Genomic DNA, 11,361 nt, shown 5'->3' on the forward strand with positions numbered 1-11,361 from the left:
ATAATAAGTTCCTTGCAGTGTTTTGAGAGAGCCATGCTCCGAAGATTAGTCCTTAAAGTGAGCGCAGGACTCCCGATTGTTTTAAACTTGACGCATAGTTCTCCCCTCTGTTGGGCAGAAAGCCAACACGTTATATTAGCATATTTGTTATGTCCTCATCTGTTTCAACCCAAGCACAAGAATATAATTCATCACGCACTATTTTAGGTAGGAAGTGGTCTGTGAAGGTCACACATAGCAAAAGTCAATGAAACAAAGTTTCTTTCGTCTTTCAGTGAGTGTACAGAAAGCCTGAATGGCCCACTGGCAGATACACAGATATATTCGCTTCATCGCAGAACCACGTTGTGGAAAACCATTCTATGGAAAGCTTCTTCACTATGTGCTCTTATGTCATGTCTCAAGAGAGGAATAACGCACATGTCACTGTGCTCATGGGCCCATTGCGCCATTTCGTCTGCCCGGTGGTCGTTCCCGGATAACCCAATCTGTCTGGGCACTCACTGAAATACCACATCAGATCCGGGAAATGCTGCGTGGATGCTACACAGAAGATTTAGCGCCGACTTCGAGTCCGAGAAGGGCACCCAGTTCTCTGGTACATCATTTTCGGCAATGAACTTCGTTGCTCCCAGTATGGTGCAGAGTTCTGCTGTAGTGGTTTATGTCGAGTGAGAAGTCCTAAGTAGGTCCACCTGAGGCTGGGATTCTCTGACAATAGCACACGCTGAACTATTCTGAATGCAGGAGCGTGTAGTGTGTCGGTTTCCTGTCTACATGCTTCTTGTGAAGTTTAAGCAAGAGAAGCTGGACAGCCACCAAGGGAGGAACTTCGAATTCCTTCTTTCTACCTTCTATATCTACATGCACGTGTGACTGCGGGTGAATCCATGGTGGCTCCTGATCCTTATAACGTTTATATCCGGGAACGCTTGCTCGATGTGCAGGTAACTGAGCATGTAGAGACCCTTCGAGGGCATCTTTCGAAAGCGTTTTCTGGAAAACGCTGTGAGGCTCGCGAGGAACACTGAAAACAAGTTTTATTTATTTATTTATTTATTTATTTATTTATTTATTTATTTATTTATTTATTTATTTATTTAATGTAGAATTGAAAGAAATGGGGTAATATCCGAGGCGCTGATTTATGCCAGAACAGAACAGCGAAGAAAGAGGACAATACTTTTAGAAGTACTCCGGCAACGTTTTATTCACTATGTTGCATTCTAAGCACACAAAAGTTAGGTTACAATGCATCAAGTTTATTTTGTGTAACGTGCTGGGAAACGAAGACAGAAAGAACACAAAATAATATATATATATATATATATATATATATATATATCTGAACGAGAAGACAGGGAATCGAGGGGCCCAATTTTTATTAACCATGTCATAAGAAGCCAACAAACAATGACACCAAGGACAACATAGGGTAAATTACTTGTACTTACTAATTGAATTAAAGAAATGATAAATTAATCAAAATGAAAATGTATGAAAATACAATTGGCCGCAGGTGGGGAACGAACCCACGTCTTCGCATTACGCGTGCGATGCTCTCACCATTAAGCGACCGCGGCGCCGTTTGCTATCCACTTTCTGGGGTATTTATGTCTTACAACTAGAACTAACCGTGGGAGTGTTAGCCAGCGCCACCACTCGCAAACCTTGGCGGCAGATGTGCATCATCCTTTCTGCCGCAGTCGTCACGAGTATGTGATCTTTTTGGGCGAAGGCAACTGGTCAATAAACCCACATATGCTACCTGAAGGCATCAATGTTGCCAGATTCGAGCCCTCGTTATGTAATGAACGAGAAGAAAGGGAACCGAGGGGTCCGATTTTGCTCTCTCTCTCTTTATATATATATATATATATATATATATATAGTTCAAAGAATAGAAGCACGTAGGAAAAAACAACGCGACCTTACTGACGTGTAGTCCGCGGGACCGGCCCTTCGTCGGTCCCGTGGCCGAAACCTAGAGATGCAAAACCTAGCGAGCAATTCACACAAGTTCCCAACGCTCTCATAGCGCATTTGTAAGCTCATTTGCGTCGTTTTTTTTTATTGCAATAGTAATTATATGGACACTTCAACCGGATTTCTGCCGTCGGCGTCGCCGTCGCCGTGAGGTTCCGTATAGATTCCAAGGGCGATGAAATCGTCGCCGCGCGCCGTACGCGCGAGCGATAGCGCGCGGGGAACGCGCGCTATCACGGAGGGAGAACTCCCCCGCGCTATCACGGGGAGCGAACGCACGGCGGAACGCTAACGCGACCGTCGCGCGAAAGGCCGTGGGGGTATGGGAGGGAGGGAGGCGGGGCGGCGCTGTGCTCCGGCACCAAAGGCGTATCTTGCCACTCAATCTCCCACGCGAAAGCAAGAAAGCGGGAAGGCAGCGCGGGAAGGAGGGGGGGGGGGAGGGGGGGCAGCTTCTCCTCTGCCAACAACTTCTCCTCTGCACAACTCCTCTGCACTTTGCCCTGCGTTGGCGGTCGCCCGCACCATCTCTTATCTCCACACGGCTCTTACCTTTGTATGCGCTGTGCATTCGCCGCTCAGTTTCCGTTGAAGCGATAGACCGCACGATCCTTCGCCCGCTGCGGCGGCTGCGCTTGCTGCCAGCGTTTTGACAGTCGTTGTCTGCTGTCATTTAGTGTGATCTATTCATGTTTGCTTGTGCGCGCTGACACCACGATTGTTAATTCAGTTAGTAAGCGAATGTGTCCAAGTTTATGCAGCCGATAGAACCACTATCCCTACTGCGAATAGCTCTCTACTAATTTGCTATCGCAATCGATGCTTGGCCTTTCGGGCGAAACTGCGACATTTTTTTTTTTTTTTGCTCCGACGCGGCTGTCATGAACAGTTTACATACAAAACCGTGAAACTTCACCATCACGTCCAACAAAAAGGCCACGAGGTTGTCTTTCAATGGGTACCTGGTCATTGTGGAATCAGTGGCAATTATTCCGCACATAACGCTGCTCGCACATCACACGAAGAAGAGCTCAGTGTTCCAATTCCACTTTCGAGGACAGACGCCGCAAGGCAGCTTCGACACCTGGCATGCAGTCTCTCACTGACAGAGTGGAACTCGCCAAACTTACGACTTACACGACTGCATCAATTAAACTCCTCACTGCAACTCCGACCTCCATTTGGACTTCCTCGACGAGAAGCTTCGCTTCTCTGTCGCCTTTGGTTAGGAGTTGCCTTCACAAAGGCATACTCTACATTAATTGGAGTGACCGACAGTGCAGCATGCGAGGTCTGCGGCATCGACAAAACTATCGACCACCTGCTGTGCCACTGTCCACGATATGCCCCCGAAAGACAAGAACTTGCTAACGCGCTAAAGAAATCTGCACAATCGGACGCTTTCTGTGCAGGTGCTGCTGGAACACCGCCTCCATCGCTCGTCGGCCCATAAAGCGGTGAAGGCACTTTTGTGCTTCTTGAGGACGACGGGCTTGTGTCAACGTCTGTGACTATTAGTGCAAGAACACACGCGTCAGCGAACTCACCGCTAATTCCCCTTCTTTCATTCCCTCCTCTCCCTCTCTCCCTGTCATCTTTGTGTTCCCTTTCCCATTCCCCCGGTGTAGGGTAGCCAACCGGACGTTATTCTGGTTAACCTCCCTGCCTTCTGCCTTTTTCTCTTTCCTCCTCCCTCCTTCTTTTTGCTAAATGTGCGCATCCTTCTAGCCCATCGCAGAACCATTTTGACATGTTCTGTTAGCCACTGTTGTCTACCTGCCTCGCAACGAATAAAACAGGCCTGCAGTGTGGCGTCCGCAACCATGTTACCTTTCCTGCTCTTGAAACCGTCCTTTTCTTCTCCTGTGCAGAGCGCCCTGGACGAATGCACCGATGCTTGGGGCATAAAGGTAGAGCGGGTGGAAATGTGAGTCGCTTCTTCAAAAAGCCGTATTATTCTGTCGATTTTTCTGCATGCGATCGGTGAAGGAGTGCTTTCTAACGGCTGTTTGGTCGGTTTTGGTGTCCTCTTTTTTATATACTTATGTTTATGTTAATTGGCGGCACCGAACGTTTTCTGCATGCTTTGCATACTCTTCTCCATTCATTTTACGTATAGCTTAAGTATATATGGCCTAGTGCAGGGGCATGTTGAAATGTAAACTGACGTGCGCCACACTGTAGCGCAGGTCAACTTACACCATCCCAACGGAGTTGGATAGGCACATATAAAAACCTTTTCAGTTATTTTTCTTTTTCTTTTTTTTCTGATCTTGCGGCCAAAAGCTGAATGCATTCTTCTTTATCTCGAGTACTTGTCTCGTAACAGGGGCATATGTATGTAGTTTCGTATCTGTTGCTTTTTATGGGATCATCTTGAGTCAAGGAACCCGTTGCATAAGAATGGAAAAACTAAAAAGGATTGTTAGAAGTTTATTAGAATCCGCTGTGGTGGCTTAGTGCCTATGGTGTTGATCTTCTAAGCGTGAGGTCGCGGGATGAAATCCCGGCCACGGCAACCGCCTTTCGATGGGGGCGAAATGCAGAAACGAATGTGTACCTTGCATTGTGTGCGCGTTAAAGAACCTCAGGTGGTCAAATTGATATATGTTCATAGTACTGGGTTTGTATAGCACACATTCTAGCTCCCTATGGAGAGCTAGAATGTGTGATCGCCATGCCGAAAGCCCGCGATCTACAAGATCATTCTTTCAAGGAAGTGCAGCTTATGTAAGAAGTGTGTACGCTGCGCAGGAACCTCCGCCTGACTGGAAGCACTTGTTGGACGCATGTGTGTGTTTGCCCGAGTTTTAAGTGTGTAGCTATATCCGCACTGTAATATACCTTCAGTTTTGTTTTCCATGCATTAAAGAGAAAAAAAAGCGGCTCTATAACCTAGTGGTTACGACGCTCGCTTTGGGACCCGGGGGTACGCGGGTTCGAATCCCGCCTTGGCAAGAAAATTTCTTTTCTTTTTCTTTCTTGGTAGTGTCTTGCAACGCACCACAAATTACTGCTGGTAAACAGCTTCGCTGTTAAAAAGCAATTCTTTAGTTCCACTCCTTCCAGCGGTCAAAGGCTGAGCCTGTATTGCTACGTGCAGCAGAAAGGCAGAAAAATAGTGTGAAAGACAAGACATGAGTGCAGTTTACGCTATTGATTTAGCGCTTGAATTTAGCAGCATCGTGACTGTTTCATCTGCTGCTTGTCCGTGTCCTGCTACATTGTTCGTTGTTTGGTCTTTGCATTCTTTCTTCACTAAAAGCGTTTCTTTTCTGCGTTACAAATCTGCAGCAAGGACGTGCGTTTACCGGTTCAACTGCAGAGAGCCATGGCCGCCGAAGCTGAGGCTGCCAGAGAAGCACGAGCAAAGGTAAAAACCCTCCTCTTCTCGTCCGAACGATCATATACGTGCCCTAGCAAGCACAGCCAGCCAGCAAAGGGTCTCGAAAGCGTCACACGTGGAACAATGAGGAAGCGGCTAGGACAAGTGGGTACGAGCTTTTCTCCTGTGCTCGGGTCGGTCGTCGCACGCACGCTTTCAACGTCCCTGTCGGTGTTCTCTATCGCTCCCTGAAATGACGCTGACGTGACGACAAAGGTTTATGGCGATGTTACCGGTCGATCTGCTTTCGGTGTCCTCTCCAGGCAAGAGGAGTCTGGGGGGTCTTCTTTTTGGCCAGCGAGACTTGTCCTCGCGCGTCCCCGTCCGACCTGACAAACTAGACGACGAGACCTCCCGGAAGGCGCCCATTCCCATGCAAAACGCCGGCTCCTCTCGGCGGCGACCATTTGAATGGCTTTTTCTTAACGTGACTTCGCTTCCTAATGGTTTTCCTCGGAGCGCCGCAAAGCCCCGGGCCGGCGCGCGCGAACGTGCCGCCCGCTGCCGCGGATGGTTGCGCAGACGCCTTGGCCCCATGCAATATCCCACCTCCCCCCTCACACACACCCCTTGCAGCAGTCGAGATTTGTCCATCGTTAGGCCTAATGAAGGTGTCCGACGGCTGTTAGCGGCTTGCAGCCCCTGGAATGCTATTATTGGTTTCCATTTCGGCGTTTCCTCCTCCTTCGGTTGATACGGCAAAATAGCGCGGCGAGGAGCTACTTCCGAACGTGCTAATGCGGCTGGCTGCCGCCCGGGCAATCAGTGCGCTTCGTAACTGCTTTCGGAGAGGCCTAACAAGCTCCGCAGCGAGGGAATGGGCCCACCGCATTTCTTTCGAGCTGGGAACGGCCGTCGGATGGACGGCTGGTCCGACAAATTGCTTCGCCGAGTGCTTGTTGCCGTTCGGAATTCATAACAGAAACAAATTGCCCACTGTTATCGCCTCGCCGCCGGAAAGACGGCGGGGTAACACGTGGTCGCTCTCCTCCGCCCCGCGCCACCCTTTACATGCGCCCGTTTACTTTTGCTTGATCCTCCCCGAACGGCGCGGTTGCCGCCAATCGGAGAAGGCGTTCACTGGCGCTCCTCAATGGAAAGCGCTACTGAGCTCCACTGCCAGGCCACATGACACTCTCTTTTATTTATGGGCGTACCCGGCCATACACCTCGAAGACTTTTTTTTCGTCATTGATATTCATTGATATGGGCCGTGCAGCGAGCCGAGGAAGCCGCCCGAGCCCAAGGGCTCGCGGCCAAAGCCTAGGCCGGAGCTGAGGCCCGCCCGGAATTAACTTCGCAGGACTCTCAATAAAGTTGTTCAATCAATCAATCTTCATCGATATACTGCGAGAAAGTTCTCTCTAGACAGAGGCTGTGAAGGCCTAAGAGAGGGCTACTCATTAGATTAACGCTATTAATTTAATTTGTCAGTAATTTATTTTAAAATATTTAATAGTTTCATCTTCGCACCGCTTCGCAATGGCGGATCTGTCGATTTCGCAGGTGTGTGCGCCTTGATTGATGCCAGAAATAACGGTTTCTCCCAATAGTATGATTAAACACATCCTTTCACCGTTCGGCACTTTCTTGCGAACTTGCCTACCTTAAGATTTCTGTATATGCTATAACTTGATAATGATTTCTTTTTAACCTTCTACGAACTCATCTGGCCCCGGCGCACTTCTCAAAATGATTTACAGTGGCGTGTCATAGCCACCCCGGTTCAGGTATGTTGTCTCACGAAGTATGCTCTCTGTATGGTCGACTAAATAACTCTGAAAGATTACGGACGTATTTGCTGCGCCAATAGTGGTACAGGTTCTCTGTTTACTTGAGGACACGTGTCAATTCGTGACACAAATAGCACCAAACCATCAGAGCTTTCGAGGGGGAAAAAAACTGAACTTTAAGCAGAAATAGTATACTCCCCTATGTTTCACTTATCGCAGTGCTGTACGACCTGCCACCGCAGTTATTTTTATCCTACAGCACAATTCCCAAATGAAGCCTCAACAAAATCAAGCAACAATAGCTGAGGGGGCGCTTCATGTTGAAGAACGAGTGTATGTTGAAAAAATACATGCCAACTATATTGCTGTACTGCTATTTTTTCACATGCTTACATAGACAGTCATAGACAGACAGGCGCCTAAAAAGGGTGGGGGGGACTTACAAATAAAGTTGATGGTTTACATTTAAATCATTGATGCACATGCAGCCTAATTATGCATAGTATTCTAGAACGCTGCGGCACTCGACACACGACCCGAGAAAGTTCATGGCATCGCCGTCCTTTTACGGAGGTGGTTAATTACAGTTTAGTGACGCTCCTTGGCGATTCTTCAGAGAAATGTTGTACCAATAGACTGTCAGCGTCTACACGAGTACAGTCGAGTTATTGGGGTGTACCCCCCCCCCCCCCCCCCCCCAAACAACTATTCGGCGTGGGAATGTTCGCGGGAAGTTAGTGAAGTCTGCGCTGTGCTCCGTCGGGAGACTTTAAGTAGTGTAATTCTTCGAGCGCCGTAAGTAATTTACGGCGCTCGAGGAAGAAATATTGTGACAGAGAAATTTCACAGAGCGGGGACCTGTGTGACTGCTCTCATTTATACAAACTCGGAAATACTTTACGTTTGTAGAGTTGTGTTAAGAGTCTTATTCCACTAGAGTATCCGGCATTTTGAAAAGACGAAACCTGCACCGTATAGGCCTTAAACTCACAGCAACGCGATGCTCTGACTTCATTTATTTTTCTTGCTTTTGAAATTGACGACAACTCTCAAGGAAGGTAAACTAAACGGGTGTTGCAATTTATTTTCATAATGTTGGTTACTTTAATGGAGCAGATTGTATTGCGCACAGCATCATCTTTTCTGTTGTTTCGGGTTTGTTTCATTAGCACATGCCTGGCTTCTTCTTATCACTGATTTGAAGAAAAAAAAGAAAACACGATAGCTTCCAGAAATAACGAAGGTAACACCTGGACTCCCGCATTTATTGCTAGAATAGTTCGACATGGTTGGAAGCAACAGCAGGTATTGTTGACCCGGATTGTTCGTACGCAAGAATGGTTAATATAAGAGCAGGTACCGGGGGACCCATCCTTATGATGGATGAGTTGATAGTGGTGGTGACCGGCTAATGGCAAACACTTCTTACAAAAGGAGAGCTCTCTGAATGCATCCTCTCGTCGGCCGCGCGTGGCTGTTTGGAGCAGCCGAGTGGACAAAGCAGAGCCTGCACAAAGCGACGTGCCTTTTTCTCTCCCTCTGTGCGCAGTTGATTGCCGCCGAAGGAGAGCAGAAGTCGTCTCGAGCCCTGAAAGAGGCCGCGGACGTGATGTCCCTAAGCCCAGCAGCCCTGCAGCTGCGCTACCTTCAGACACTGAATACCATTTCCGCCGAGAAGAATTCCACCATCATCTTCCCGCTGCCCATAGATTTCCTCGCCTGCTTCATGCCTGACAAGAAGAAGCACCGCGTCATGGATCCGGACCCGTAGTGGCCCGGCGTTCGTTCGAATCGACCGAGAGAGGGAGAGCTTTGTCAACGCGTCGAACCGGTTCGTATAGTCCGCTGATGGCGGCTATAGAGGGTCGGGCCTGGGTTGCCCGCGACTTGTATCCTCCCAGTGAGTGTGGAGAAGTGCACCGACGTTTGTTACGCTGTTGTTGCTGCACGCGTGCTTGAAAGAAAAGTTACAGGGAAGCACCTTGGTACACGTTGTTTTGCGATGAGAGAGAGGAAAACATGCTGTTGAAGTGTGGATGATCTGTTGATTGTTGACAGGCGACGGGTTATTTGCATTCGCTCTCATGTGTTCACATGTCGGAGGTTATGGAGAGCGGAAGTTGTTTTTGTTGACGTTAGCCATGAATCACATTTGTTTTCACAGGTCTCTGTCTTGCCCACTTGAAAAAATGTTGAGCGCAAAGCACGCATGCTTCATTTCTGAACAAGCGGGTCTGAAGCCGCGTGCGGATTTCTAGATACAGAAGCTGGGATAGCATGAGATGCACCTCATATCGATTACAATACGCCAGCGTTCTACGGAAAGAACAAAAGCTTCGAGACCCTTAAGAAATTCATTGAACAGTTTTAATTTATGTACAGATACGCTGTTTAGCGATATTAAAAAATGTATAGACAAGCCCAGCTATGTAGCAAATAAAAAATTTGGTACCTTTAATTTTCCCGGAATAGGTCGTGGAGCCGCCCGACTATTAAAAATGCAATACTTATCTCGCACAGTTTGTAAACGCGATCTCATGTTGTTATGTATGCACAGATAGAAAAAATTACTGTAACAGTCAAAGGATTAAAAGGCTCCATGACCCCTTCAGGCCGTATACATAAGAGTGGACGAGATAAGCCTGAAGCAGCGCCACAGTGGAATTATCACAAAACAAAAAGCAACTGTATATACCTACGCACTGAGCGGAGTGTGATCAACAGCGAGATCACTGATTTTGCATTGTTTAAGTATTTTGACGGATAGCTTAAAAAATTTGACACTAACGCAGCTTCATCATTAATTGGCACGTATTTGCAGTGATTGTTAAAGAAGCTGGAACTAGGGCAAATAGTGGTGCCGGAAATTACGAAAACTGTTTTTTCATTGATCATACGTTCAGGACAAAGCCGTTTACTTTTAACTCTAGAAACAAGTTCCGGCGGAATTATATCGCATCTACGTTGCCGATGAGGCGCCGCATTGAAATGCCGAAGCAAGACCTATGCATAGGCATTTGATGAGTGTCTTGTCACTGGTGATCCATCCTCTTCGAAGTACTTTCCTAGCAACGATGTTATCCGCTCGCTTGGCCTCTGATGCAATCACAAGAGCAGGTATACACTTTGTCACCACTAGCATGAGCGCACCACACACACTGCACGAGCGAGTGTGTAGTGCCACCTCGACGGTAGCCTTGGGGTAGCGGAGAGATGGCCGATGGTGACTGTCACGCAAGAAGCATCCCGAAGGAAGTTTAGCTCTGGAGTTTGCGGGAAGACGGGGATGGCCGCGGGGCGTAGGTAAGCAAAAAAAGGGTTAGGGAAGGCGACCTCCTCACCTCCAGCCCCCTCCTGCTGAAGGTAACGTCCGGCTGCTGATACTTGAGCCCATATTTCCGGACTGCTCCGCGAGCGTTTCCGCGAAGACGGCGGCAGCGGTGAGTGCCATCCGAGCCCCTCCGTGGTTGGCGAGGCCAGTTGGATAAAGCCGATCCCTTGAACGCACGCGCAGTTTTCCCCTCTGGGCGTGAGCGGTGGCCGCGCTGTTAGGTGTGCGCTTGCCGCACCTGCCCGCCGGCGCTGCCGGACTGGTGGTCACTCTCTCATATACAGCGCTCGCAGGGACCGTTGCTGCTTCGACCAGGCGCTGTTTAACTATGCACCTGCGGGGCGGGCATGGTAAAAGGGTACGCTGAGAGCATGCCGTCTTAGACTGTTAACACTACAAGTACTACAAGACAAGATGCCTATACCTCGCTTGACATTATGATATGAGTACGCTCTGAGAAAGAGCTTCTGAGCTAGGGAGAGCATAAACTTTGGTTAACAGGCTTTACGACGCGCCCCTCGCGACGTATCTTAAGCGAGCAGCTTGATGTTCGCTTCCTAGGCCAACAACTAATGGACCAAATCTGCGTGTTCAAAAGGCATTTCAGTATGAATATTTGTTTCGCAGTGTCTCGAAATTATAGTCACATGTCAAACCATTTTGACTCAAGGCGCAAGCATATATTCGACAAGAAAGATCACATATTAAGCTAAAAAGTTGAACTTCCACATACATCGATTCCTTTTTTTATGCAGCAATTGTCATGAGCTTCACTTAGAGTTTTCAAGCTTGTGCAAGAACGCATGAGGTATTCGGTAACTGTTTGGACGTTTGAAGTCGTGGCAGCTAAGTTAACTGTAAGTTTTACGAAAAGCAAACAACAATACGCTTTCTTTAAACGGAAGGAAAGAGCGTGCTCAAACTAG

At 48.1% G+C, this 11,361-nt stretch overlaps 1 protein-coding gene across 2 annotated transcripts in view; it reads left to right on the top strand.

Moving 5' to 3' along the window:
- The window catches only part of LOC119434621 (band 7 protein AGAP004871), a 210,864-nt gene extending 200,021 nt beyond the window's left edge, over positions 1 to 10,843 (top strand). For both annotated transcript variants that reach the window (XM_037701740.2, XM_037701728.2), the window contains 3 exons: positions 3,858 to 3,913; positions 5,281 to 5,359; positions 8,654 to 10,843. In XM_037701740.2, the coding sequence (XP_037557668.1) occupies positions 3,858 to 3,913; positions 5,281 to 5,359; positions 8,654 to 8,875 (357 nt within the window). In that variant the 3' untranslated portion in view covers positions 8,876 to 10,843. The remainder of the gene's footprint in view (positions 1 to 3,857; positions 3,914 to 5,280; positions 5,360 to 8,653) is intronic.
- Positions 10,844 to 11,361: the final 518 nt, after the last annotated feature.

Source organism: Dermacentor silvarum, chromosome 1 (genome assembly GCF_013339745.2).
Source record: "Dermacentor silvarum isolate Dsil-2018 chromosome 1, BIME_Dsil_1.4, whole genome shotgun sequence".
NCBI classification, from domain to species: Eukaryota; Metazoa; Arthropoda; class Arachnida; order Ixodida; family Ixodidae; genus Dermacentor; species Dermacentor silvarum.